Source organism: Bufo bufo, chromosome 2 (assembly GCF_905171765.1).
Source record: "Bufo bufo chromosome 2, aBufBuf1.1, whole genome shotgun sequence".
Lineage (NCBI taxonomy): Eukaryota > Metazoa > Chordata > Amphibia > Anura > Bufonidae > Bufo > Bufo bufo.
Window position 1 is genome coordinate 454,868,418 of NC_053390.1, and position 26,559 is coordinate 454,894,976.

The window sequence follows — 26,559 nt, forward strand, 5'->3', positions numbered from 1 at the left end:
GGATCCGGCATTCCGGTATTCTGAATGCCGGATCCGGCACTAATACATTCCTATGGGAAAAAATGCCTGATCCGGCATTCAGGCAAGTCTTCAGTTTTTTTAGCCGGAGATAAAACCGTAGCATGCTGCGGTTTTCTCTTTTGCCTGATCAGTCAAAACGACTGAACTGAAGACATCCTGATGCAAACTGAACGGATTACTCTCCATTCAGAATGCATGGGGACATACCTGATCAGTTCTTTTACGGTATAGAGCCCCTGTGACGGAACTCTATGCCGGAAAAGAACAACGCAAGTGTGAAAGTAGCCTAAGGCCTCTTTCACACTTGCGTTGTTGGGATCCGGCATGCACTTCCGTTGCCGGAGGTGCCTGCCGGATCTGGAAAAACACAAGTGTACTGAAAGCATTTGAAGACGGAACAGTCTTCCAAATGCTTTCAGTGTTACTATGGCACCCAGGACGCTATTAAAGTCCTGGTTGCCATAGTAGGAGCGGGGGAGCGGTATACTTACAGTCCGTGCGGCTCCCGGGGCGCTCCAGAAAGACGTCAGAGCGCCCCATGCGCATGGATGACGTGGTCCATGCGATCACGTCATCCATGTGCATGGGGCGCCCTGACGTCACTCTGGAGCGCCCGGGGAGCCGCACGGACGGTAAGTATGCTGCTCCCCCGCTCCCCACTGCACTTTACCATGGCTGCCAGGACTTTAGCGTCCCGGCAGCCATGGTAACCATTCAGAAAAAGCTAAATGTCGGCTCCGGCAATGCGCCGAAACGACGTTTAGCTTAAGGCCGGATCCGGATCAATGCCTTCCAATGGGCATTAATTCCGGATCCGGCCTTGCGGCAAGTGTTCCGGATTTTTGGCCGGAGCAAAAAGCGCAGCATGCTGCGGTATTTTCTCCGGCCAAAAAACGTTCCGTTCCGGAACTGAAGACATCCTGATGCATCCTGAACGGATTTCTCTCCATTCAGAATGCATTAGGATAATCCTGATCAGGATTCTTCCGGCATAGAGCCCCGACGACGGAACTCTATGCCGGAAGACAATAACGCAGGTGTGAAAGAGCCCTAAGGCATATAGATGAAAGCATGTTTTAACAGTATGGCTTTGTGTCCCACACCCACCACCAAGTATGATTTTTTTTTTTTGTTCATCGAAAGTCCCTGTTCATAGCCTCAGGATTCTAAAAGCTTGCATGATGAAAACCACTGATTATACTGATAATTACAATGAGAAACACTTTAAAAGGTTTCTTCAAGCCTTTGTAGAGTTAGGCGAGGCAATTTAAAAAAAAAAAAAAAAAAATCCTGCTATGGCTGCAGTGGTCTCTGCAGCCAGTCAGTTGCCTTAGCGTTTGTGTGCATGAAAGACAGGTGCCAGCTGAAGCCAGTGACTGGCTGCAGCATTTATGGGAACAGTGAACTGCACATGACCACTGCAGGCTCAGTGGAGACTGGATTGGCAGCCAGTAACACCTGGAAATTTTTAAGGTAAGGTGGTTGTTGTTTTACAATTTACACTGCCTAATTTTACAAACTCTTGGAGAACCCCTTTAAGTATTTTATATTTGTCAAGTTTCAGACACTTTGATCTTTCCACTTAAATTTTCTGTTTTATTTCTATATCTCTAGGCTGGCTCTTTCAAGTTTGAATAAGCACGCCGAAGCTGTGGGCTTCTACAAGAGAGCCTTGGAGTTAGACCCAGACAATGACACTTATAAATCAAACCTTAAAATTGCAGAACAGAAGATGAAAGAAATTCCTAGTCCAGTAGGTGTTTGTGCCTTTTCTTTCACAAGCTGGGGGCAGGTATTTTATCCCGTTATTGGGAAATGCAATTATTTCTCTGTTGCAGATGGGTGCCCCTGGAGGCTTTGATATAGCAGGACTGCTGAATAACCCCGGCTTCATGAGCATGGTAAGTGGCTCGGTATGTATAATCCTATTCCTATGAAACCACACAGTACAAGTGTTTTTTTATTTTAACATGAGATTTATTTGCTTTTTATTTATCCATATTAAATGTGATAATTTTGTACAAAAATGTGTTGATTTGCGGTATGTTTTTTCCCTCTGTAATTGAAGCAGTTTTCATCAACCTACTGACTTTACAGACCATCTGTCAGCAGGGTCAGTTAAATTGGGCATACTGCCTGGTAGGGTTGACCCTGCTGATTCAAGTGATAACTTATTTTGTTACAGGGTTACCCCGTTCTAGAGAAAAAGCATTTGGTATGCAAATGAGGTTGAGACATTTTACCTGGCCCTGTGTTCCTGTGCTTGCACCCATGGCCCGAGTTTCATTACATGTGCAGAGGATCTACTTCTGCTTCTAGGCAGTGAGTGTAGATGGCTACAGCACATGCGTCAATTACGTCAGCTTTGGAGGCGACTACTTTGGACAGAGGCTCTGCTCAACTTCTCCATCCAAAGCCCCCACTTCCAGGTGTACACTGAAGTGATTGACGCATGGCCAGTAGTTATCTGCACTGCATAGGAAACAGAAGCAGGTCTTCTGCACATGTACGTAGTCGGATCAACAATGCAGGAACACGGGCTAGGCAAGATGCCTGGCCCTGTCAGTCAAGGGGAGGTGTCTGGAGCAGCAGAGTGGTGACAAGCTGCTACTCCCAGGGCTTGGAATAGCCCCTCTGTGCTCCAACAACCTAACTTGCATATGAAGATAAAGTGCATTTTCTCAAGAACGGGGCAACATAAATAAGGCGTTGTTTGAATTGGCATGGGTAAACCTACCAGGTATTATGCCTGCTTTATTGGCAGCAAAATAAAAATGTGCCTATTTTCCAGTGTTATGGCATTGTGTTTGTTTTGTTCACAGGCATCAAACCTCATGAATAATCCTCAAGTACAACAGTTGTAAGTTGCGCATTCAATTATGAGAACTTTTTTATTTTTTAATCTGTTTGATCACAGTGTAAAACTCATTTTATCCCGCAGTTCGACATGTATGTCCAGGGAAGAGCATTTTTAATGCAATTAGGATTCTTTTACACGAGCAATGTTTCCATCCGGGTGCTGTCCAAGTTTTGAATGGACAGCACCTGCACTGAACACTGACTTCTTAAATTCTTTGGGTATATTCACATGTGCAGCTTTCTGCACAAACCATAAGTCCATTCAGGGAAAATCAGAGTGTTTTCTGTGGGGGAAAATGTGTCTGTATTACAATCTGGAACATGGGCAAGTTTCATATTGCCTGTCTGAAGAGGCCTTAGTTACCAGGCAGGATGTAGCACAGTTTAGGACACCACTATTGAACAGGAGAGGAATTACGGTGCTTGGATTGCCTATTTCTTAGATCATGGTTTGCATATTGTCAGACTAACACTAGGTTCTATCAGGAACACTAACACTGCCAGATGTTTGGGCAGATAATCGCTAACAAGCTTTCATACAAACGCTCCTTACCAATTAACTGCCGGTGTAATGGTGCCACCGATTATCTGATGAACGAGCTAAACGTTTGTTCATCGGGTAAGAGGATCATTTGTGTAGACACCTAGATCAACATTTGCCAGCAGCAGATCGTGCCATCTAAACAGCACTCTGCTACTGGCAAACAATGAATTTGTATAGGAGTGATAGCATTAGCGATTGCTCTTCCCCATACTGTGGAGGAGATCACTGCATGTAAATGCGCGGTCTCCTCTTCTGATGAGCACTGAACGCTTCTTCACAGAAGTTCGGGCTTGGGATCGGTGTTCTGTAGATTGTATTATTTCCCCTTATAACATAGTTATAAGGGAAAATAATAGCATTCTAAATACAGAATGCATAGTAAAATAGCGCTGAAGGGGTTAAAAAAATAAAATAAAAATTAAACTCCCCTTAATCCACTTGATCGCGATGCCGGCATCTCCTTCTGTCTCCTTTGCTGAACAGGACCTGTGGTGAGCATTCATTCATGTGATGACCGGAGTGATGTCACCACAGGTCCTTTACCTGTAATGAATGCTCACCACAGGTCCTGTTCAGCAAAGGAGACAGAAGGAGATGCCGGCATCGCGATCAAGTGGACTAAGGTGAGTTAAATATTTTTTATTTTTTTTTATAACCCCTCCAGCGCTGTTTTACTATGCATTCTGTATTCAGAATGCTATTATTTTCCCTTTATAACCATGTTATAAGGGAAAATAATAATGATCGGGTCTCCATCCCGATCTTCTCCTAGCAACCGTGCGTGAAAATCGCACCGCATCCGCACTTGCTTGCGGATGCTTGCGATTTTCACGCAACCCCATTCACTTCTATGGGGCCTGCGTTGCGTGAAAAACGCTGAATATAGAGCATGCTGCGATTTTCACGCAACGCACAAGTGATGCATGAAAATCACCGCTCATGTAAACAGCCCCATAGAAATGAATGGGTCGGTATTCAGTGCGGGTGCAATGCGTTCAACTCGCGCATCGCATCCGCGTGGAATACTCGCCCGTGTGAAAGGGGCCTAACACTGAGTACAGTTTCAGGTCTAGATTGTGTTTTTGCCACAATGAACATTGACATATGAACTTTTGCCATTCTCTTCATGAAGTGTGTTAGTTATTAAGTATAACTGTTCATTTTTTTTCCCCAGAATGTCTGGTATGATTACTGGCCCTGGCAATCCTATGGCTGGAGCGGCAGCTGCAGGAAACACACCTCCCACTGACCTGGCTAGTCTTATACAAGCGTAGGTGCAGGGTTTTACTTTCTGTATCATTACATTAGATTGCACTTGTGTTTATCCAGAATGACATTTTCTTATATATAGTGGTATGTGCGGTATCCAGTAGGGTTGTTGCGATACCAAAATTGTGATTTGATTTCGATACCATAATCGAACAGTCCGTTCCTATTTTTTTTGGGGGGGACAAGGTGACTAACCACCACATAGGAGAGGATTTTTTTTATATTTTAATAGTTTGCAATTTTACACAGGATTACACTGCTGGGGCTCCGATCGGAACTGCCACTGCCACCAATGAATGAAGAGGAGGGGAGGGAATCCTGTGGCCACTGCCACCAATGATTATAATACTGGGACGATTGGGGGGGGTGCGCACTGCGCCACTAATGAAGATAAGTAACCTTTTAATACAAATGCAGGAGGCTGGTGCCGGCGGCAGAATCACATGAGGGGTTAACTGCCACGGATCGCAGCTCCCTGTCATAGAGGTCGGGTGCCGGCTATGTGATTCAGCCGCCGGCACCTGCCTCCTGTAGTTATAAACGTTGGTTATCTTCATTGGTGGCGCTGTGGCCACAGCTCCTCCCCTTTCTCTTCTTATTGGCAGCAGTGGCACAGGAGAGAGGGAGACTCCTTCTCCCCTGTGCTGCTGAGGATAACATGGGTGCGCTGAGAGCAGCGTGCGCCATGTTTTCTGATACTAGGCTATGCAGTAGCACAGCCTAGTATCGGTAAATGTCAAATCCCGGTATCGAACCAATACCGGTACAAAAGTATTGATTGGGTATTGATAATTTGATACCCGCTACAACCCTAGTATCCAGTTGATAATAAGAGGCTATACACTGCGGGAGATTTATCAAGACTGGCATTCCCATACTCCAGTCTTGATCCCTGTGTGCCGGAGTGAGATGCGCCTAATTTATTAAGATGCAGATGCCTCTTAATAAATTAGGTGGCTCTCTGGCTATCTGTGTGCCAGAAACTCTCCCGCCTAGCTGTTCCTCTCCCCCAGAGCCAGCTGAGCACCGCCCCTGCTCTCTGCACTTTTAACCCTTCCTGGCCGGCCCTGGGTCTTCAAGGAGTTAAAATACAGTGCAGTTACTTACTGAAGTAACCCTTCATACCCTTTAAGAACCAGTATTTAAAAAAAAAAAAAAAAAAAAAGATAAGCATTTAATACAGGCCCGGGGACCTCAGCACACATTCTGGGAAAGTGGTTATGCATAACCGTGCGGTACCAGACTGGGCCCGTACTCTGTCCCGGTCACAGGAGGACCTCTCATAGTCCCAATCCGCCCTTCACGGCTGCTTGTTTGATACTTCTCCATACACCTGCGCAATACAGGGGACCCTGAAGAATTCCCTATACGACCTCCGGTGCCGTTGGCTGACAATCCTCCACCTGCACAATCAAAGAAGGACCTCTGACATTCCCAATCCACCCTCTGGGTCGTTTGGTTGATGATTCTCCGCCTGCGCAATTCAATAGCGGACCTCTGACATTCCCAATCCACCATTCTTGGTCGGTTGGTTGATTTTTTTTTTTTATTTATTTTTTTTTTCCCACCGGCGCAATTCATTACAGGACCTCTGACTTCCCAATCCACTCTCCCGGGTCGTTGGTTGATAATTCTCCACCTGCGCAATCTAGTGGAACTTCCCAATCCTCCCTCTGGGGTTGTTTGGTTGATAAGGCACCGACGGCGCAATCCGGTGGACGGACCGCTAGCAGTTCCCACTCCACCCCCTGGGTAGTTTGGTTAATAGTCCCCACCAAAGCAATCTCCCAGGATTGCGCCTATGGTGGCTGGCAGTACTTGTATGCATTGCACTACTTTGGGATACAGTACTTTCCTTTATACATTGTCCCCTGCCATAGGTGGACTACGTACCGGTACACTGGTTTCAGTGCTGGGCGTATACATTCCCCCTTCCATAGGTGGCGCGATGACATTATCTCTGGGTGCATTTTGTGCTGTAGACATTACCCCCTTACTTAGGTGCAATATTTGCACTCCCTCGGGTACAGGACTCGCCATATGCACTAGTTCCCACCGTGGGTATTGAACCCCCCTTCTAGGTGGAGTATTTTCCCTACCACTGTCTTAAAGGGATTCTGTCACCTCTCATAACACAAATTCAGATTTTAAACCAGTCATGCTCCCTGAAGGTGCCCAGAGGGGCATTATGTTCCCCTTTGTGTGCCCAGTAACGCCCCTCTTACAGTGCCCAAAACGCCTTCCTCCAGAATCCCTAACCGCCCACAGCGTCTCATCCCTATTCTCCCCCTCCCTAACGGCCGAGCGAAGTCTCGCGCAGACGCAGTACCCACTGAGGGCTGCGCCAGTGCGATTTGCTGGAGACTGAGGGCAGGAGCTTCATCGTCGTCACTGGGCATGCGCCGAGCCCAGTGACATCCGATGCTCGCTCTTCCCTCAGTCTCCAGCAAATCGCACTGGCGCAGCCCTCAGTGGGTACTGCGTCTGCGCGAGACTTCGCTCGGCCGTTGGGGAGGAGAGGGATGAGACGCTGTGGGCGGTTAGGGATTCTGGAGGAAGGCGTTTTGGGCACTGTAAGAGGGGCGTTACTGGGCACACAAAGGGGAACATAACGCCCCTCTGGGCACCTTCAGGGTTACTTTGCATAATTATAAAAGTCGTTTTTTCTGCAAAACTACTGGACGGATTACAATATAGAACAGCCGATTCAAGGTAAGCTGTGGAGCATGACTGGTTTAAAATCCGAATTTGGGTTAAGAGAGGTGACAGAATCCCTTTTAAGTACTTGCCGTATGCATTCCACCTTCCATAGATAGAGTAATTGCACTACCATTTACATACGGTCCCGACTGTCGCACTATCCCTTTCCATTGGCGGAGTGTTGCACTTCACCGTGCTTCCTGTTGCATTCTCCCCTTCCGCAAGTGATCCACTAGCAGGGAATAACTAAACATCTTGGGATGTTGCAACTCAATTACGCCACGGCTCTAGGTGCCTTCGCTTTCACAGGGAGTGTGGCAACAGTCGGTACTCTTACTCTGGTGGTATACTGTGCGGCCAGTGGATACGGTGGCTATTCCTTCCTTCTTTGGCGCGGTTTTGAACATGCTCATCCTCTGTCTCACCAGGGGGTTGCCTAGTCACTTATGTGTCCCAGAGACCCCCCCCCCATCTCCATGGGCCTCCACCATTCCTGTCGGTCATGATTTTGTCCGCATCAATGTGTAGTGCGTGCACCATTGCGCATATTTGGGGAGTACGTTCCAGCGAGTCGAGTGTTTCACTGACTCTTTATTCTCTGTCACCACTCCTCCTCCTGGGGAAGTGGTTATGCTGGCACTCTCCACAGGTGCATCCTTTTTTCTTTTGCTAAGGCTTGAGTTCGTAGTTGCTGCAGTGGGACACCCCCCTCAGTTAGGGGCTCCCCCTCTCTAGTGCTAGCTTGGCAGTTGCTCCTGCTCAGCGCCCTTCCAGGTAGGGTTTTTTAAATTAGCTCTGCTTAACTTGGGCAGTATGGTACGTGGCTTCTATGGCTAGTCTCAGGCCTCACCCTCAGCTCTGCGCTCACGGGCAAGCGCTGGCTACTACTGTGGGAGTGGTATTTGCGTTACCACTACATACTTCGGTTCTTCTGCAGCTCATTCTTCAGGTGGTGGATTCTTCTAGCACTGAATTCGGTGGCCTCTGCGGGTGGCCCCCTCCTCTGTTGGGGTATGGCGCTAGCCATACAGTGTGACTCCCCTTGCCTGGCTCCCTCCTCGGGCGTGTTTTTTGCACAGCCACTTAATCTTTAGCTACTCTGTATAGCGCCGGTCTCAGACGGGGAATGGACTTAGACCTAGCCTATTCTTCTCTGGTCCTTTTCTTCCTCTGGCTCATGGTTCATAGCCACCCCGTATGCCTTGGTAGTTCCCATGTTACCACCTTCCCTCATCTGCATTTGCACAGGGTATTCATTTGGTGGCCTTCCATTTCCAGACACGCTCCGGTTCCGACTGGTGGGCTGTGGCGCCCTCCACATCCCTCCTTCTACTGGGACTTCTTCCATGGGTCCGGGTGTGCTAACGGTATCTACACGAAAGCTTTCCACTTTTCTCTCCCATGCAAGAGTTCCGGAAGCATGCGGCGTGGACGCCCTGATATTTCCTTGGCAGGAGTTCTCCCTTCTTACGTGTTTTTTCCCCTTCCCCTCCTACCCAGGTTTCTACGGAAGATCAAGATGGAGGGCATTCCGACGAATCCTAGTCGCTCTGGTTTGGCCCTGTCGCGCGTGGTATGCCGACCTCGTTCTCCTTCTAGGAAACGTCCCTTGTTAACTGCCACTCGGAGACAACCTTCTTCATAGGGTCTGGTCATACATCAGCATTAAAGTCTTTGGTTGACGTCGTGGCTATTGGAACCGCCATTCTGACATGGATGGGGTTTTCGGCGGACGTCATCCGCACTATGATTCAAGCCGGGAAGCCTGCATCGCCCAGGATCTATTAGGACCCGGAGGTCCTTCCTGGGCTTTTGTGGAAGCCGGGACATCCCCCTCACTCCGTGTTTTTTTTTTTTTTTTTTTTGTTTTTTTTTCTCTCCCCACGGTCCTGTCTTTTCTACAATCAGAGTTGGACCTGGTTTAACCCTTAGTCTCCTGATGGGTCAGGTGTTGGCGCTTCTATCCTGGGGCAGCTTCCAGCGTACTCCTGGTGTCCATGGAAGCCTTCCTTCAGGGGTTGGCACATACGGTTCCTCTGTACCGTCCTTTACCGCCTCGGGATCTGAATATGGTTCTCTCAGCGTTCCAGCCTTCTCCCCTTGAGCCCTTACGGGAGATCTCACGCCGGCTCCTGTCCTAGAAGGTAGTCTTCTTGTGGCTATCACATCCATCAGACGGGCGTCCGAGTTGGGGGGGGCGCGCTCTTGCAGAAAATCCTTCCTGGTTCTTCACAAGAATAAGGTGGTTCTCCGGCCCATTCCTTCTTCTCACGAAGGTGGTCTCTGACTTCCATATCGATGAAGAAATTGTCCTTCCTTCACTGTTCCTCCCCTTCACACCCTACGGAAGGGAGTTACATTATTGGACGTTGTCAGAGCTCCGATCTTATTTGGCAGACTTCTGTCTCTTCCGGCGTACGGAGCTCCTTATTGTCTTCTGAAGGGTCCTCGCTAGTGATTGGCGGCCTCCCAGGTGGCAGTTGCACTTTGGATTCGGTCTACAACTGCTGAAGCATACCGCGCCCTAAGCAGGGTTCCGCCCCTAGGTGTCACGGCTCACTCCACACAGTGGTGGGCGCTTCTTGGGCTCTGAGGAATCGCGCTTCGGCCACTCAGTTGCGTAAGGCGGCTACTGGTCCTCCTTGCACACGTTCACAAAAATTTACCAGGTGCATACTTGAGCATCGGCGGTCGCTACCTTGGACCGTGTGGTCTTGCAGACGACAGTTCTTAGATGCCTGCAGGGACGCTGGCTTCCATGGGTCTGTGGCCTTTCCCTCCCTGTGGACTGCTTTCGGATGTCCCACGGTTCCTGTGTCCCCCAATGAATATGGGCAAGAAAAGGAGATTTTTGTTTAACTTACCAGTAAAATCTTTCTCGCTCTTCACACAGCACCCACCCAGTATTGTTGTTTGGCCACAGTTGTGGCAGTTGCTGGTTTGAACCCCGTTGGGTCCTTCGGCATGGTTGGTGTTCCATGTTTTTTCTTGGTTAGCTTGCTTCTCCTACTGCTTCTCACAAACTGAAGCTCTCTCTCCAGGCTGGAGGGGGTATAGCTGCCAGGGGAGGAGCTAACAGCTTTTACTAGTGTCAACGTGCAATGAGCAGGACCGTGGTACAGTTACGCGGATGCCAAATTATGCCTGGGTACGGCTGGACTCCTGGATCCTGGCTCACTTGCAATAAATGAGTGTGTTGCTAGTAGGAGTAATTGAGGAACTTGGTAGTAAAGAATGAGATCCAGACTTGAAATATAATTCAACTTGTCTTTACTGGAGGCAGCATGAATCCATATGAGTTACAGCAATAGTCTTGGGTCCCAGCAGGTATTGGCAATGTATGGCAGGGATCAATATCTCTTCTGCTTCTATACTATATGCCTGGAGAATATGGCAGGAATCTGTCTTCTGCTCTGTCTATCTTCTGCTAGGTATGGGACTGACTAGCTGAGGAGGAATTTGGCTTCTCCTGGTCTCTGGATAGTACTCAGTTAGCTCACAGGGAATGGCTCTTTCTGGAGATCTGGAGGTGGCTGCTTGCTTGTCAACCAGCTGAGGCTGAAGGCTCAGACTGGGGATGAAGATCTTTGGTTTCAACCGAGACAAGATCCTGGGTTGGGATCCCTAGAACTGGGAGCTCCTACCAGCACAGCCTTCCCCTAGTCGGGGTGGCTGGCACACTCACTGAACTTCCTTCCCTCCCCATGAGGCAGGACATGGGCCAGCCCACTCTGCTCAAAAAGGAGGGGGGTTAAACTGGAATGTATTATTCCAGTTCAGATGTGCTAAACTGTTACTAAAGCCCTGGTAACACATTGCTGCCACCTGCTGGTGTACATGGAAATTACAGCAAAATACATGTAACAGGCTTAGAAAATGCACATCTGTGAGGAATATTAAATGAAATCACATTAGGTGACAAAGCACATGTTGCCAATCAATAGTAGCGGGGAAAAATAGTTTAGTAACATAACTCTGGGATGTTACAAACACCTCCTAGAGGACATAGCTATACCCACGGTTCCTGTGTCCCCCAATGAAGAGCGAGAAAGAGATTTTACTGGTAAGTTATACAAAAATCTCCTTTTTGCGACTTTTTTTTACACCACAATAGTGGCATAAAAAGTTGATTTAATGTCTCCCTTTGTTTAAAATTGTAGATAAAAAAATAAAAAAACTTTGCATTAAATGACCTCAAACATATCATGGAGAACTACACATGTCATTTTTGTGTTTTTATATTGATGACATATCCTCATTAGGTCATCAATATCTGATCGGGGGGGGCCCCTTAAAGAGAATGTGCCGATTAGCTGTTTGAAGAGGAGGTGGCACTGCATGCGAGTCCTGCCCTGCCAATTTAGATTTTGATGACCTATCCTGAGGATAGATTATCAATATAAGACCCCTGCCCAACCCCCTTTAGGTAAATTTGCAGACTTGTGCACAAAATTATATTGTCTAATATGACTTGGCAACATGACAGAACATGGGCTTGGTGGGGCTCAAAGTGCAGAGACCCCCTTCGGTCCACCTATAGTTTTTAAGCTCAACCATGTATCTCCTATGAGCGACCGTTCACTTGAATGGGAGAGGAAGGTGTAATTACATAGTGCTGCCGCTAAAATATAGATGGTGAGCAGATTAACAGTAAAGAGGAGGCGGCATGAGCACCATGTCCTTTTTAAACAGCTGATCGGGCAGTGCCAGGTGTCAGCCCCCCACCAATCTGATATTGATGACCTATCCTGAAGATAGGTCATCAATGGCTAAGCACTGCACACCCCTTTAAAGAGTTTATGCTAGGTGAAAAAACGCTGCCTATATGCCCTATTGGGGCATATGAGCAAAGTGGCAAGCTGCAGCCAAGAGCAGCCATGTATTATATAGGCACTTATTCTTTTAGATGCGGCTGACCTGTTACATGTGTGCTTGGCTGCGGAAGGCATCTGTGTTGGTCCCATGTTCATATGTGGCCGCATTGTTGACAGAAATTATGTTTTACTATATGCAAATGAGCCTCTAGAAGCAATCGGGGTGTTACTGTTACACCTAGAGGCTCTGCTCTCTCTGCAACTGCCGTATCCTCTGCACTTTGACAACCATTCATGGTGATGTTTTCAGTGCCTGTTGCTGTCAATCCAAGAGCAGAGGGCATGGCAGTTGCAGAGAGAGCAGAGCCTGTAGGTGTAACAGCAACTCCTCTGCTGCTCCTAGAGGTTCATTTGCATATATTAAAACATACCCTCACCCACGACGGCACCACGAGAGAGAGGCTCCTCCCCCCATAGATGGGAAACCTGAAGCACAAAAAGGCGGAGGCTCGTCTCCCACTTCAGGCTTCCCTCCAGAGACAGGAAAGCATACTGAAGTCCTGTGCAGTCTCTCCCTTGGGTGCTCCCTCTTTTACCTGCAATCCCAGTACTAGGGATTGGCAGCATGTTCTTATGCCCCGGGGGATTGGCAGAGGTGCGGTAGCAATATGGAGGGCTCTGGAGCACTGTGGGGCATGTTTGCTTGGTGGCGTTGATGCACACCTTAGACAAACAGAGATGCGGCCCAGGGGAGGAGCGGGTGCTTCTGGAAGCCTAAGCGGCATAACGGGAAGCAAGGACGTCTGAGACCGAGGCCTGGAACGCAAGCATCGGTGACGTCATGAGAGGCGCATAAAAGAGTGCGTAACCCGAATGTAGCTGCCGGCGGGTTGATTGCGAATCTGAAGCGCCACATATGATGGGGCTCCTGGCGGGTTTTTGCAGTATACAACTTGGATTAGAAGTGTTGGAACTCTCTGGCAAGCTACAATGGAAGAAGACAAAAAGGATATGCCTGATGATCCTCCTTCTGCCCCAGCTCTGGTACCTGAAAAAAGGGGGCTGAGCAGCGTTTGGCCATTTTTTTTCATTCATATATAGCCTGTGTAATGAGATAGATAGATCTATATATCTCTCCAAGTTGCACGGAAAGCCTAAAAAAAGCTTGAACTAAAAGGAGGAATAAGGAATGTGCACTATGCAGATGCCTTTTATCTACTAAATATATGAAGAAGCTGTGTCAAACCTGCATTGACAGGACAGTTGCAGAGGAATCACCGTCTTTTTATAAGAACCTTCAATCTTTACTTAGGTCTGAGGTCCGCTCTTCCATGGCCACAAAAAAGGCAGGGGTACAGAAAGAAGAAAAGTCTAAGCGGGTTCAGCCATTGGATATCGTGTACTCCTCAGACTCAGAACAGGAGCAGAAATTTCCTTCCTTTGAAAACCAGTGTTCTGATGTCTCATCTTATTCTTCTGGAGGGTAGTAGAGAAGGAGATAAAAGACAGAGAATTTAAATTTAAGTCACAAAAGAGTGATAAGATAATGTCTAGCAACCAAAAATGACGCCAGGTTGCCTGTAGGAGACTAGCCAAATTTCTTCCTGCATGGCAACAAGTTTCCAGCAGTTGGATTTTAGATACCATAGATCAGGGTTTGAAGCGAGAGTTTCGCTCTCCTCCTCCAGTAAGGTTTGTGGTCACAGAAACTACTGGAGAAAGAAGCGGCGCTATACAGCAGGATGTTGTTAAAGAGTTCTGATTCCAGTTCCAGGGGGACAAGAGGGAGAAGGTTTTTATTCTCCTCTCTTTCTGGTGAAAAAAACAGACTGTTTCTTCAGAACGATTATAAATTTAAAAAAAAAGCTAAATGGTTTCACTTTCTTGCTTTTAAAAAAAATTCAGGGTGGAGACTATAAAGCTGCAAATTGCTTCATGGCAGTTCTGGACTTAAAATATGCCTTTTTTCACATCCCTATTCATCAGGATTATCAAAAGTTTCTCTGAGTGCCAGGAGAACTAGGAGTGGTCAAACATCTGCAGTTTCAGGCCCTTCCCTTTGGGCTTTCAATGGCACCGAGAGTATTTATGAAGGTGATCTTAGAAATAGGGGCTCGTATCAGAGAGAAGGACATTCTTTTCATCCCTTACCTGGATGACTCTCTGATAGGAGAAACACGAAAATCCTGCAGGAAAGCAGTACAGGAGGGGTCTCAGATCCTAGAGATGATGGGATGGATCCTGAACAGAGAAAAGTCGAGACCAGAACCCTCACCCGAATCCAGAAGTAAACCCAAAAATTGCTGGTTCTAAGTACAGAAATGTTGTTTTTTTGATGAAAGAAAAAAATGTTAAAAGTAAGAAGGAAAATACAGGACTTGACACAGAACACAAGGATATCCTTGAGAAAAGGTATTTCAATTCTGGGAAGCCTGACATCTTGTATTCCTGCCATTGTATGGGCCCAGTTCCATTCCAGGCTTCTGCATTGGGACTTGTTGACAGCGTGGGAAGAGGGGAAGAAACCCTTAGATAAAAGATTGGTAATATCCGATCGGACCCTAGAGGATCTAGAGTGGTGGTTGATGAGAGACAATATGTCCCAGGGGGCACCTTGGAGTAAGAAAAGAAGGAGCTCTTGTGCTTGACCACAGATTCGAGCCCTTGGGGTTGGGGGACTCAGATTCTGGACCAATCCATTCAGGGTTTATGGAGGGGCACTTTGAAGTCGGCCTCCTCAAATATGAAAGAATTTTTGGCAGTGAAGTTTGCAATGTCAGAGGTTCTCCCATTGCTATCGAACAGACATCTGAGTCATGTCAGACAACAGGACTGTAGTTTCTTGCATGAACAAACTGGGAGGTACCAGGAGCAGGAGTTTGATGTCTATGACGGAAGAGATTCTTCAGCTAGCCGAACAGAATTGTAGCTCCATCTCGGCAATTCACCTCAAAGGCACAGAAAATATTTAAACAGATATTTAGGCAGAAGTCGTCATCTGATTTCCCAGGGGGAGTGGAGTCTAAACCTAAAGATTTTCTGACAGATTACAGACAGTTGGGGGGTCCCTTCAATAGACCTTTTTGTGACAAGTCAGAACAGGAAAGTAAGATTTTATTTTATTTTTTATTTTTTCTCTCTATCCCCAGAAGGATCCCCCTGTGGTCTGGATGCTTTCCTCCACAGTTGGAGTTTTAATCTGGGATATGCTTTGCCCCCATTTCCCTTGATTCCCAGGGTGTTGCAGAAAATAAGGGAGGATTATGCAAGGGTGATTTTAATAGCTCCCTTTTGGCCCAGGAGAACATGGTTCACGTGGCTAAGAAAGATGTCAGTGACAGATCCATGGGTCCTTCCGGAAATCCAAGACCTATCTCAGGGGCCGATTTTTCATCCTCTGATAAAGGGCCTCCATCTGACGGCATGGAATTTGAAAGGTTCCTGATGACTAAGAGGGAGTTTTCCTCAGACCTGGTTAATACCCTCTCAAGATGTAGGAAGGTGGTTATGATGTCTATCTATGCACGGGTCTTCAGGAAATTCCTGAGTTTTGCTGACTTGGATTTTAGGAGCATTCCCTCTCAGGTTCTGGTCTGCCAGATTCTGGAATTTCTTCAGAAGGGTTTACAATTTAAATTGACACCCAGCACGTTGAAGATTCAGGTCTCTGCGCTCTCGGCCCAGTTTAATGAGAATCTAGCTTCAGATCCATTTCTAATTTTTATTTTATTTTCTATTTATTTATTTATTTATTTATTTTTTTTTTATCTATTTCCTGAATTTCTTTTCCAGGGTAGCTCCTTGAGATTTAAATTTGGTGCTAAACGCTTTAACAAAGTCTTTTAAGCTTTGCCTATTAGTAGCCCTGACTTCAGCCTGTAGGATTAGTGAACTCCACAGTATTTCAATTAATCCCCCTTATACTACCATATTGGAAGATAGGGTGAGATTCCAACCTGACCCAGCTTTCCTTCCTAAGGAAGCTTTCAAGTTTCACAGATCTCAGGTTATTGTGCTTCCTCCTCTGTACAGTCGTGGCCAAAAGTTTTGAGAATGACACAAATATTAGTTTTCACAAAGTTTGCTGCTAAACTGCTTTTAGATCTTTGTTTCAGTTGTTTCTGTGATGTAGTGAAATATAATTACACGCACTTCATACGTTTTCAAAGGCTTTTATCGACAATTACATGACATTTTATGCAAAGAGTCAGTATTTGCAGTGTTGGCCCTTCTTTTTCAGGACCTCTGCAATTCGACTGGGCATGCTCTCAATCAACTTCTGGGCCAATTCCTGACCGATAGCAACCCATTCTTTCATAATCGCTTCTTTGAGTTTGTCAGAATTAGTGGGTTTTTGTTTGTCCACCCGCCTCTTGAGGATTGACCACAAGTTCTCAATAGGATTAAGATCTGGGGAGTTTCCAGGCCATGGACCCAAAATGTCAACGTTTTGGTCCCCGAGCCACTTAGTTATCACTTTTGCCTTATGGCACGGTGCTCCATCGTGCTGGAAAATGCATTGTTTTTCACCAAACTGTTGTTGGATTGTTGGAAGAAGTTGCTGTTGGAGTGTGTTTTGGTACCATTCTTTATTCATGGCTGTGTTTTTGGGCAAAATTGTGAGTGAGCCCACTCCCTTGGATGAGAAGCAACCCCACACATGAATGGTCTCAGGATACTTTACTGTTGGCATGACACAGGACTGATGGTAGCGCTCACCTTTTCTTCTCCGAACAAGCCTTTTTCCAGATGCCCCAAACAATCAGAAAGAGGCTTCATCGGAGAATATGACTTTGCCCTAGTCCTCAGCAGTCCATTCACCAAACTTTCTGCAGAAGATCAATCTGTCCCTGATGTTTTTTTTGGAGAGAAGTGGCTTCTTTGCTGGCCTTGACACCAGGCCATCTTCCAAAAGTCTTCGCCTCACTGTGCGTGCAGATGCGCTCACACCTGCCTGCTGCCATTCCTGAGCAAGCTCTGCACTGGTGGCACTCCGATCCCGCAGCTGAATCCTCTTTAGGAGACGATCCTGGCGCTTGCTGGACTTTCTTGGACGCCCTGAAGCCTTCTTAACAAGAATTGAACCTCTTTCCTTGACCTTCTTGATGATCCTATAAATTGTTGATTGAGGTGCAATCTTAGTAGCCACAATATCCTTGCCTGTGAAGCCATTTTTATGCAACACAATGATGGCTGCACGCGTTTCTTTGCAGGTCACCATGGTTAACAATGGAAGAACAATGATTTCAAGCATCACCCTCCTTTTAACATATCAAGTTTGCCATTTTAACCCAATCAGCCTGACATAATGATCTCCAGCCTTGTGTTCGTCAACATTCTCACCCGAGTTAACAAGACGATTACTGAAATGATCTCAGCAGGTCCTTTAATGACAGCAATGAAATGCAGTGGAAAAATTCTTTGGGGATCAAGTTAATTTTCATGGCAAAGAAGGACTATGCAATTCATCTAATCACTCTTCATAACATTCTGGAGTATATGCAAATTGCTATTATAAAAACTTAAGCAGCAACTTTTCCAATATTTATGTAATTCTCAAAACTTTTGGCCACGACTGTAGATGGTGACTCATAAAAAGGTTGGAACAGTCTTTTCACTGCCTTGATGTTAGGTGTTTAAAGGGGTTGTCGGAGTTATTATTTTTTTTGTTCTTTGTAGGTTTCCAACTAATCAAATGTAACAGCTTTAGGCTCCATTCACACGTCCGTGGTGTGTTGCGGACCTGCAAATTGCAGATCCGCAACACACCCGCCCGGCACCCCTATAGAAATGCCTATTCTTGTCCGCAGCTGCGGACAAGAATAGGACATGTTCTATCTTTTGCGGAGCTGCGGACCCGAAGATCGGGGCCGCGCTCCGCAAATGCGGACAGCACACTGTGTGCTGTCCGCATCCATTCCGTCCCCATAGAAAATGAATGGGTCCGCAAAATTGCGGAACGGATGCGGACCCATTTGCGGACGTGTGAATGGAGCCTTACCATGCACTTACTGCATCTGTAGTTGGTCCTTTCTCAGATTTCACTGAGGGTCACATGACCTGTGATTTCAGCTTCTCTCCCTGCTCTGATTCTTCATGCACAAGCCTGAGAGATCAGATATGAGTCTGTACACCAGATGTCACTGTGCTGGCCATGCCCCCCTCTGCTCTGCTCTGCTGTCTGGCCTGTGTCTCCCTCCCACTGGATACTTCAGGAAAGATTAACCCCTTCAGGAGCACAGACTCAGAGCTGAAGGCTTTAGGCTCCATTCACACGTCCGCAAATGGGTCCGCATTCGTTCCGCAATTTTGCGGAACGGGTGCGGACCCATTCATTTTCTATGGGCACGTAATGGATGCGGACAGCACACAGTGTGCTATCTGCATTTGCGGAGCGCAGCCCTGATCTTCAGGTCCGCAGCTCCGCAAAAGATAGAACATGTCCTATTCTTGTCCGCAGCTTGCTGACAAGAATAGGCATTTCTATAGGGGTGCCGGGCGGGTGTGTTGCGGATCCGCAATTTGCGGGTCCGCAACACACCACAGATGTGTGAATGGAGCCTTACTGAGTAGCTACAAGCATTGAGGAGACAAATGCTGGGCACAGGAGCTGACGGACTAAAAGAGGTCTGCACAAGAACAGGTAGGGAGAAGATCCTGTGTGTATCAGCAGTGTCATTGTACAGCTGGGACTTGTAGTCCTACACATACAACATGCTGCTGAGTATCCCAGCAGGCAGACATGTCACTCAGGGCAGTTCTTGTATTCACTCCCTTAGCAGAGCAGCGGGAGGGGCAGAGATTGTTATTGCAGAGGGCCAGAAGACAACCAGGGAAATGAGGAAATATATTATATATATAATTATTATTTTTTTCCTAAAACTTGCTTAGCTTCGTTAGATATTGCTGCCCATCAGATTTACAGTGCTATATATTGTTGTTTTTTTTTATAACTCAGACAACCCCTATAATACAATACTTTTCCAGAACTAAAGACTGGAGGAAATCTTCCTCTGTTTGTTGTTTTTCAGGGGGGAAAAAAAAGGCCATGCAGCATCAAAAAAATACTTTGGCTAGATGGATTACGTCAGCAGTGTCGTTGGCTTATTCATCTTCAGGGAAGTCTCCTCCAGAAGGCCTTAAGGCAGGGGTGGGCAATTATTTTTTCGATGGGGCCACATGAGAAACTGAAAATATTTTGGAGGGCCGGGCCAAAAGGCTAAACTCAATACTGCATAAAATCAATTGTATTTCTTTATAAAAAGCAGTAAATATCATTGTTGGACAACTGGTACGAGTACTTGTTATAGTTAAACAATGAAAAAGTGAGGTTGCCTTACAAGAAAAAAATTTAAATTTATTAAACAAAATTTCCCAAAACAATGAACATTTTTCACTATTTGTGACTCATATTAGTGAAAGCCATTGTCCCCCTGTGAATCCAGCCATTGTCCCCTGTGAATCCAGCCATTGTCCCCTGTGAATCCAGCCATTGTCCCCATGTGAATCCAGCCATTGTCCCCTGTGAATCCAGCCATTGTCCCCCTGTGAATCCAGCCATTGTCCAATGTGAATCCAGCCATTGTCCCCTGTGAATCCAGCCATTGTCCCCTGTGAATCCAGCCATTGTCCCCTGTGAATCCAGCCATTGTCCCCTGTGAATCCAGCCATTGTCCCCCTGTGAATCCAGCCATTGTCCCCCTGTGAATCCAGCCATTGTCCCCCTGTGAATCCAGCCATTGTCCCCCTGTGAATCCAGCCATTGTCCCCTGTGAATCCAGCCATTGTCCCCTGTGAATCCAGCCATTGTCCCCTGTGAATCCAGCCATTGTCCCCCTGTGAATCCAGCCATTGTCCCCCTGTGAATCCAGCCATTGTCCCCCTGTGAATCCAGCCATTGTCCCCCTGTGAATCCAGCCATTGTCCCCCTGTGAATCCAGCCATTGTCCCCCTGTGAATCCAGCCATTGTCCCCCTGTGAATCCAGCCATTGTCCCCCTGTGAATCCAGCCATTGTCCCCCTGTGAATCCAGCAATTGTCCCCCTGTGAATCCAGCAATTGTCCCCCTGTGAATCCAGCCATTGTCCCATGTGAATCCAGCCATTGTCCCCTGTGAATCCAGCCATTGTCCCCCTGTGAATCCAGCCATTGTCCCCCTGTGAATCCAGCCATTGTCCCCCTGTGAATCCAGCCATTGTCCCCCTGTGAATCCAGCCATTGTCCCCCTGTGAATCCAGCCATTGTCCCCCTGTGAATCCAGCCATTGTCCCCCTGTGAATCCAGCCATTGTCCCCCTGTGAATCCAGCAATTGTCCCACTGTGAATCCAGCCATTGTCCCCATGTGAATCCAGCCATTGTCCCCTGTGAATCCAGCCATTGTCCCCCTGTGAATCCAGCCATTGTCCAATGTGAATCCAGCCATTGTCCCCCTGTGAATCCAGCCATTGTCCAATGTGAATCCAGCCATTGTCCCCTGTGAATCCAGCCATTGTCCCCTGTGAATCCAGCCATTGTCCCCTTGTGTACAGAACACCCCCCCGGCCCCCCCATCATATACAGAACACCCCCCCCCTTACAATAGTACACACCCCTCCCCCCCCCCTTGCCTTTAGAAACGTAATGCTCAGAGATGATCAGCCATGTGTTAGTCACACTGACTACACACAGCACAGGGGGAGGCGGCCGCAGCTTCATGCTTGTCGGCTCTGTGACTGTCAGTGTCAGACAGTCACAGCCGATACTATGAGAGCCGCGGGCGCTGCGCTGTTACAGAGAAGGGAATAATTGCGGCCGGCCGGGTCCCGGGTACGGCTCGCACGAGGCACCCCCCCCCCTGCTGTGTCTTACCTAGACAGTACTGCCGCTGACGCTGCCTCCCTGCCACCGCGCCATGCCACACGCAGCACGCCGAGTCGGAAGTCCTCTTCATTCGCGGAGGAGGGGTATCGTTGCTTGGCACGCCTCTGGCTCCGCCCGGGGGCCGGATTAAAAGGTCCGCCGGGCCGTATACGGCCCGCGGGCCGTAGTTTGCCCAGGTCTGCCTTAAGGCCTACTCTACTCGGGCTATTTCCACCTCTTGGGCTGAGAGGGCTGCTGTCAATATTGAGGATATTTGTAAGGCGGCGGTCTGGTCTTCTCCGACTACCTTTTTCAGACACAACCGTCTACAGTCGTGGCCAAAAGTTTTGAGAATTACATAAATATTGGAAATTAAAAAAGGTGCTGCTTAAGTTTTTATAATAGCAATTTGCATATACTCCAGAATGTTATGAAGAGTGATCAGATGAATTGCATAGTCCTTCTTTGCCATCAAAATTAACTTAATCCCAAAAAAAACTTTCCACTGCATTTCATTGCTGTCATTAAAGGACCTGCTGAGATCATTTCAGTAATCGTCTTGTTAACTCAGGTGAGAATGTTGACGAGCACAAGGCTGGAGATCATTGTCGGGCTGATTGGGTTAAAATGGCAGACTTGATATGTTAAAGGAGGGTGATGCTTGAAATCATTGTTCTTCCATTGTTAACCATGGTGACCTGCAAAGAAACGCGTGCAGCCATCATTGCGTTGCATAAAAATGGCTTCACAGGCAAGGATATTGTGGCTACTAAGATTGCACCTCAATCAACAATTTATAGGATCATCAAGAACTTCAAGGAAAGAGGTTCAATTCTTAAGAAGGCTTTAGGGCGGGGGCGTGGCCTGAGAGCGCATGGAGTAGGTCGCACCGCACTGAGCTCCTGCAGACATCCTGACTTTAGAGTGGTAGCAACCCCCTATATCGCCGATCCTTTCCTACCTGGTGGTTGAGAGGCGACAGGAGGGTGAATCCACTGATGGGGAGGCCCTAGATGCGGTGAATTGGCCGCCATTAACCCCTGCACGGCCGGCAAAAGACGCGGTAGGCCCTAAAGTTGTGACTGATGCAGAGCCTACTCTAAAAGATATTATGGCCGCTGTGGCCAGTTGTAACAGCACACTGAAGGTGCTTACAGTACAGGTTGGCAGCCTGAGGTCGGATGTGTCTTTAATTAGGCATGACCTACACAAAATCACAGAACGCACCTCTGAATTGGAGAAGAGGGTGTCCACTATTGAGGACGTTATTCAGCCCTTGCAAATGGCGGCAAAAACAACTGCTAAAGATATAGCTGCCTTATACGCCAAAACAGATGATCTGGAGAACAGGTCCAGAAGGAATAACCTGCGGATTGTGGGTATGCCAGAGAAGACTGAGGGGGATAATGCCACTGAATTTGTGGAAAAATGGTTGCACCAACTATTTCATGAAAAAGGTCTATCCTCATTATATGCGGTGGAGCGGGCGCACAGAGTCCCCATGCGGCCGCTTCCGCCTGGCAGACCTCCCCGTCCCATACTGGCGAAGATACTCCATTTTAAAGACCAGGACACTATCCTGCGGCAATCAAGGGACAATGAGGAGATGGTCCTGAATGGGGTTAAAGTGTCCATATTCCCGGATTATTCCAACGAAGTGCAGCGGAGGAGAAGCAGATTTATGGATATAAAGAAAAGGCTGAGAGCTCTACAAGTCCAGTACGCTATGCTGTTTCCTGCTAAACTGCGTGTGGTGGCATTGGGATCCACCAGATTTTTTGAAGATCCGGAGGAGGCGGCGCAGTGGCTGGATGTCCACGAGCGACAATTGAGAAGTGGTGCCCTGGACACTTGAAGGAGGCAGATATGTTTCTTATGTTCACTTTATATATGCATTTGCACTCTAGGATTGCTTTAAATGTTGCACCAGTTAGGGAGTGTATTATGTAATGCTACCACATGGTAGTTCCTGAGGAGGGAGCAGGCGGTAATGATAGTAAAATGTATTTCTCAGATGTGGGGAGGATTCTCTACCTGAGGAAATGTGTTAAACTGTTATGTTTATTGTAGGTTGGGGGGCAAGGTGCTCTCGGATTGCCCTGTTTTAATGTGTGAAGTGGATACTGAGGGGACAGTGATCCCCTGTTACAGTAACCTGACTACGAGAGGGAGGGGGGTGGGGGGGCAGGGAGAAGGTTGGGGGGGAAGGGTTAAGGTCTTGAACTATGAGCGAATGTTATCTGAGTGAGCTGTGAGATTCAAATATGGTTTGAAGTTTTACCATGTCACAGGTGATTAGAGTCTTAAGCTGGAATGTGAGAGGGATGGCTGATGCACGGAAAAGACAGTGTATTTTTCAGTATTTGGGGCGGTTTCAGCCGGCTATATGTTGCCTTCAGGAAACGCATTTGACTGGAGAAAATTTACACTGGATGAGTAAAAATTGGGTGATTCATGCGTTACATTCAACTCATTCCTCTCATTCTAGAGGTGTAAGTATGATTGTGCATAGTAGTATTAGGTATGAACATATGCAGGATTGTGTGGATGCTGAGGGTAGATATGTGTGTGTTGTGTGTAAGGTGGATGGAATACAGGTGGTGCTAGTGTCTGTGTATGTGCCTCCACCGTTTGCTTCTCCGTTAATAAGAGAGATCATGGGCTTTGTCGAGGACTTCCCTGGGTTGCCGTGGCTGTTGGTTGGGGACTTTAATTGCACGCTGAATGACTCCCTAGATAGATGCCGGGTGGAGGGAGCAGGTGGTTCACCGGGGAGTGCGGCTCTCAGGAATATTTTGGGTGCGGTAGGAGTACAGGATGTATGGAGATTGCGTAACCCAGATAAGCGTGAATTCTCGTGTAGATCCGCCACGCACCATTCGCTATCGCGTATAGATCTGGCCCTTGTTAACGACATAATGCTACCACTAGTTAAGGGTGTCGTTTATCATCCTCGGTCGTTGTCGGACCATTCTCTGGTGCAGATTGACTTGTGCCTGGGGGTGCTCAGACAGGGACCGAGGCTGTGGAAGTGTAATCCTCATTGGCTGAATGTGTTGGGTGACCTGTCTGGGATTTCTCTGGAAATTAAGGAATTTTTCGATATCAATACAGGGTCGGCTTCGATACCAGGTGTATGGGACGCCATGAAAGCATTCCTGAGGGGAGTTCTGATGAAAGAAATTAACAAGCATAAATCCAGATCCAGGGAGGCGGATGTCAAGGCGCATGTACTAGTGGCTGAGGCTGAGAGAGAGTTTAGTAGATCCCCCACCACGGTTAGTAGTGAGGCGCTGGAGGTAGCCCAGGAGCAGTTGAGATGTCATTTGGTCCAGGCCGCAGATAGAAAGAGAAGCTTTTATCGTCAGTTCTTTTGAGGAAGGAGAGAAGGTGGGTCATTTGTTGTCGGTGGTCTCGCAGGCCCAGAGGGGCTCCTCTTGCATTCAGGAATTGAGAGATGACATGGGGAACAGTAGCCAGGACACGAAAGGAATATTAGATATTTTAAAAAGCTTTTATGTATCTCTATATACTTCCACTGGATCTAGTTCTGATGAGGCTCTGAATGATTTCTTAGGGGAGGCACAGTTATCGGTGCTGTCGGAAGAGGATAGAGAGAGGCTGGAGGAGCCGATTACACTTGAGGAACTGGAAGCTGCACTTGGGGACATGGCAAGTGGTAAGGCGCCTGGAGCTGATGGCCTCCCAGTAGAGGTATACAAAAAGCTGCAGGGGATATTACTCCCTGAATTACTTAAGGTGTTTGAGCACTCATTGGAGGCAGGTTCGTTACCACATTCGATGCAGGAAGCTATAATTGTGGTTATACCTAAACCTGGAAAGGATCCTAAAATACCGGATTCCTACAGGCCAATTTCACTTCTCACGGCTGATGTTAAGCTCCTGGCGAAGGTGTTGGCGAACAGGCTGTCCAAAGTAATTCTGACCATAGTACACCCGGATCAGACTGGGTTTATGCCAGGGAAATCGACGGCTATTAATCTTCGTAGGCTGTACACTAGTTTAAATATTCCGGCGGATAACAGTGGAGACAGGGCCTTGCTTGCGCTTGACGCCGCTAAGGCGTTTGACAGTGTGGAATGGAGGTATTTGTGGGGGGTCCTGAGAACTATGGGCTTTGGTGAGCGGTTCATTCAGTGGGTACAGGTTCTGTATTCTAGTCCTAAGGCGAGAATTAGAGCTAATGGAGGGTTGTCAGACTGTTTTCCCCTTGCCAGGGGCTCCAGGCAGGGATGCCCACTGTCGCCCTTATTGTTTGCTCTTGCAATAGAGCCGCTTGCGGCACATATTCGTTTATCAACAAGTATAGAGGGGTTTAGATACGGTGGGCTGCACAATAAAGTGGCTATGTACGCTGATGATACTCTACTTTTCATGGGCGATACTGGTGCGTCTCTGGATGCGGCCATGGCATTGATTGACAGATTTGGTAGCTTTTCTGGTCTGCGGATAAACTGGCAAAAATCCTCTTTGATGCCAATTGATGGGCAGGCCCTGGCAGGCAGACAAGTAGATAGTTTGGTGCCCTGGGTGGATAAATTTAAATATCTGGGATTACATATAACAACGAGGCTATCGGATTTTGAAGAACTTAATCTGTCCCCATTGCTGGCTACTTTTAGGCTTAAAGTGAGGTCATGGTTTAGAATCTTTCTTTCGGTGGTAGGTAGAGTTAACCTTTTAAAAATGGTTATGATGCCCCAGTTGCTATATATACTGAATAATGCTCCAGTTTGGATCCCTCTGGATAGATTCAAGAAAATTCACTCTATATTTAGAGATCTTAGTTGGAAGTATGGACAGGCTAGGATCAAACTGGAGACATTGCAGTATTCTAAGTCGGAAGGGGGCCTGGCTGTCCCTAATGCATGGATTTATTTTTTGGCTTCCCAATGTCAGCATTTTAAGGGATGGATTGATCTACAAGCACCGGACATGACTGGGCAGATATTGCAGCATTGGCTGGGCAGTCGTGACCTCATGGGCATTCTAGAAGGCTCAGGAATGCATGCAGGGAGGGATAAACTCCCTCTTATTGAACTTATGAAAAAAGTTTGGGCAAAAGTGAAGCTGCTAAGAGGAGTGGGAGGTATTAGTGAACTTTCTCCTATTGGAAAGAACCACTTGTTGCCAGAACTATTTGCCATACCAGGACTTAGGAACTGGGAAACTTATGGAGTGACGAGAATTGGACAATTAATTAAAGACAAGATATGTAAGTCATTTCAAAACCTGCAGCAGGAATTTAATATCCCTAGGGAGTGGTTCTATAAATATCTTCAAATAAGGCATGCCCTTGAGGTCACGTTGCGGAAAGGATGTGAGATAGCTCAAATGGAGGTGGTTCATAAGCTTGTTCTTCCGACAGGTGGGGGAAAAAGAGGGTTAATATCACAGGTGTACGCTCTTTTACTGGAAATATTCTTAGAGGGATATCCGCTTTCAAGAATGAAAAAATGGGAGGCTGACGTGGGAGATATGTCTAAGGATAA

At 47.2% G+C, this 26,559-nt stretch overlaps 1 protein-coding gene across 2 annotated transcripts in view; it reads left to right on the top strand.

Annotated features, from left to right (window-relative positions):
• The window catches only part of SGTA (small glutamine rich tetratricopeptide repeat co-chaperone alpha), a 62,446-nt gene that overhangs the window by 31,751 nt on the left and 4,136 nt on the right, over nt 1-26,559 (top strand). Inside the window, exons 7-10 of one of the 2 annotated variants that reach the window (XM_040417598.1) lie at nt 1,636-1,774; nt 1,860-1,934; nt 2,844-2,881; nt 4,599-4,694. In XM_040417598.1, coding sequence (XP_040273532.1) covers nt 1,636-1,774; nt 1,860-1,934; nt 2,844-2,881; nt 4,599-4,694 — 348 coding nt within the window. The remainder of the gene's footprint in view (nt 1-1,635; nt 1,775-1,859; nt 1,935-2,843; nt 2,882-4,598; nt 4,695-26,559) is intronic. The other variant, XM_040417599.1, reaches the window with a different exon arrangement.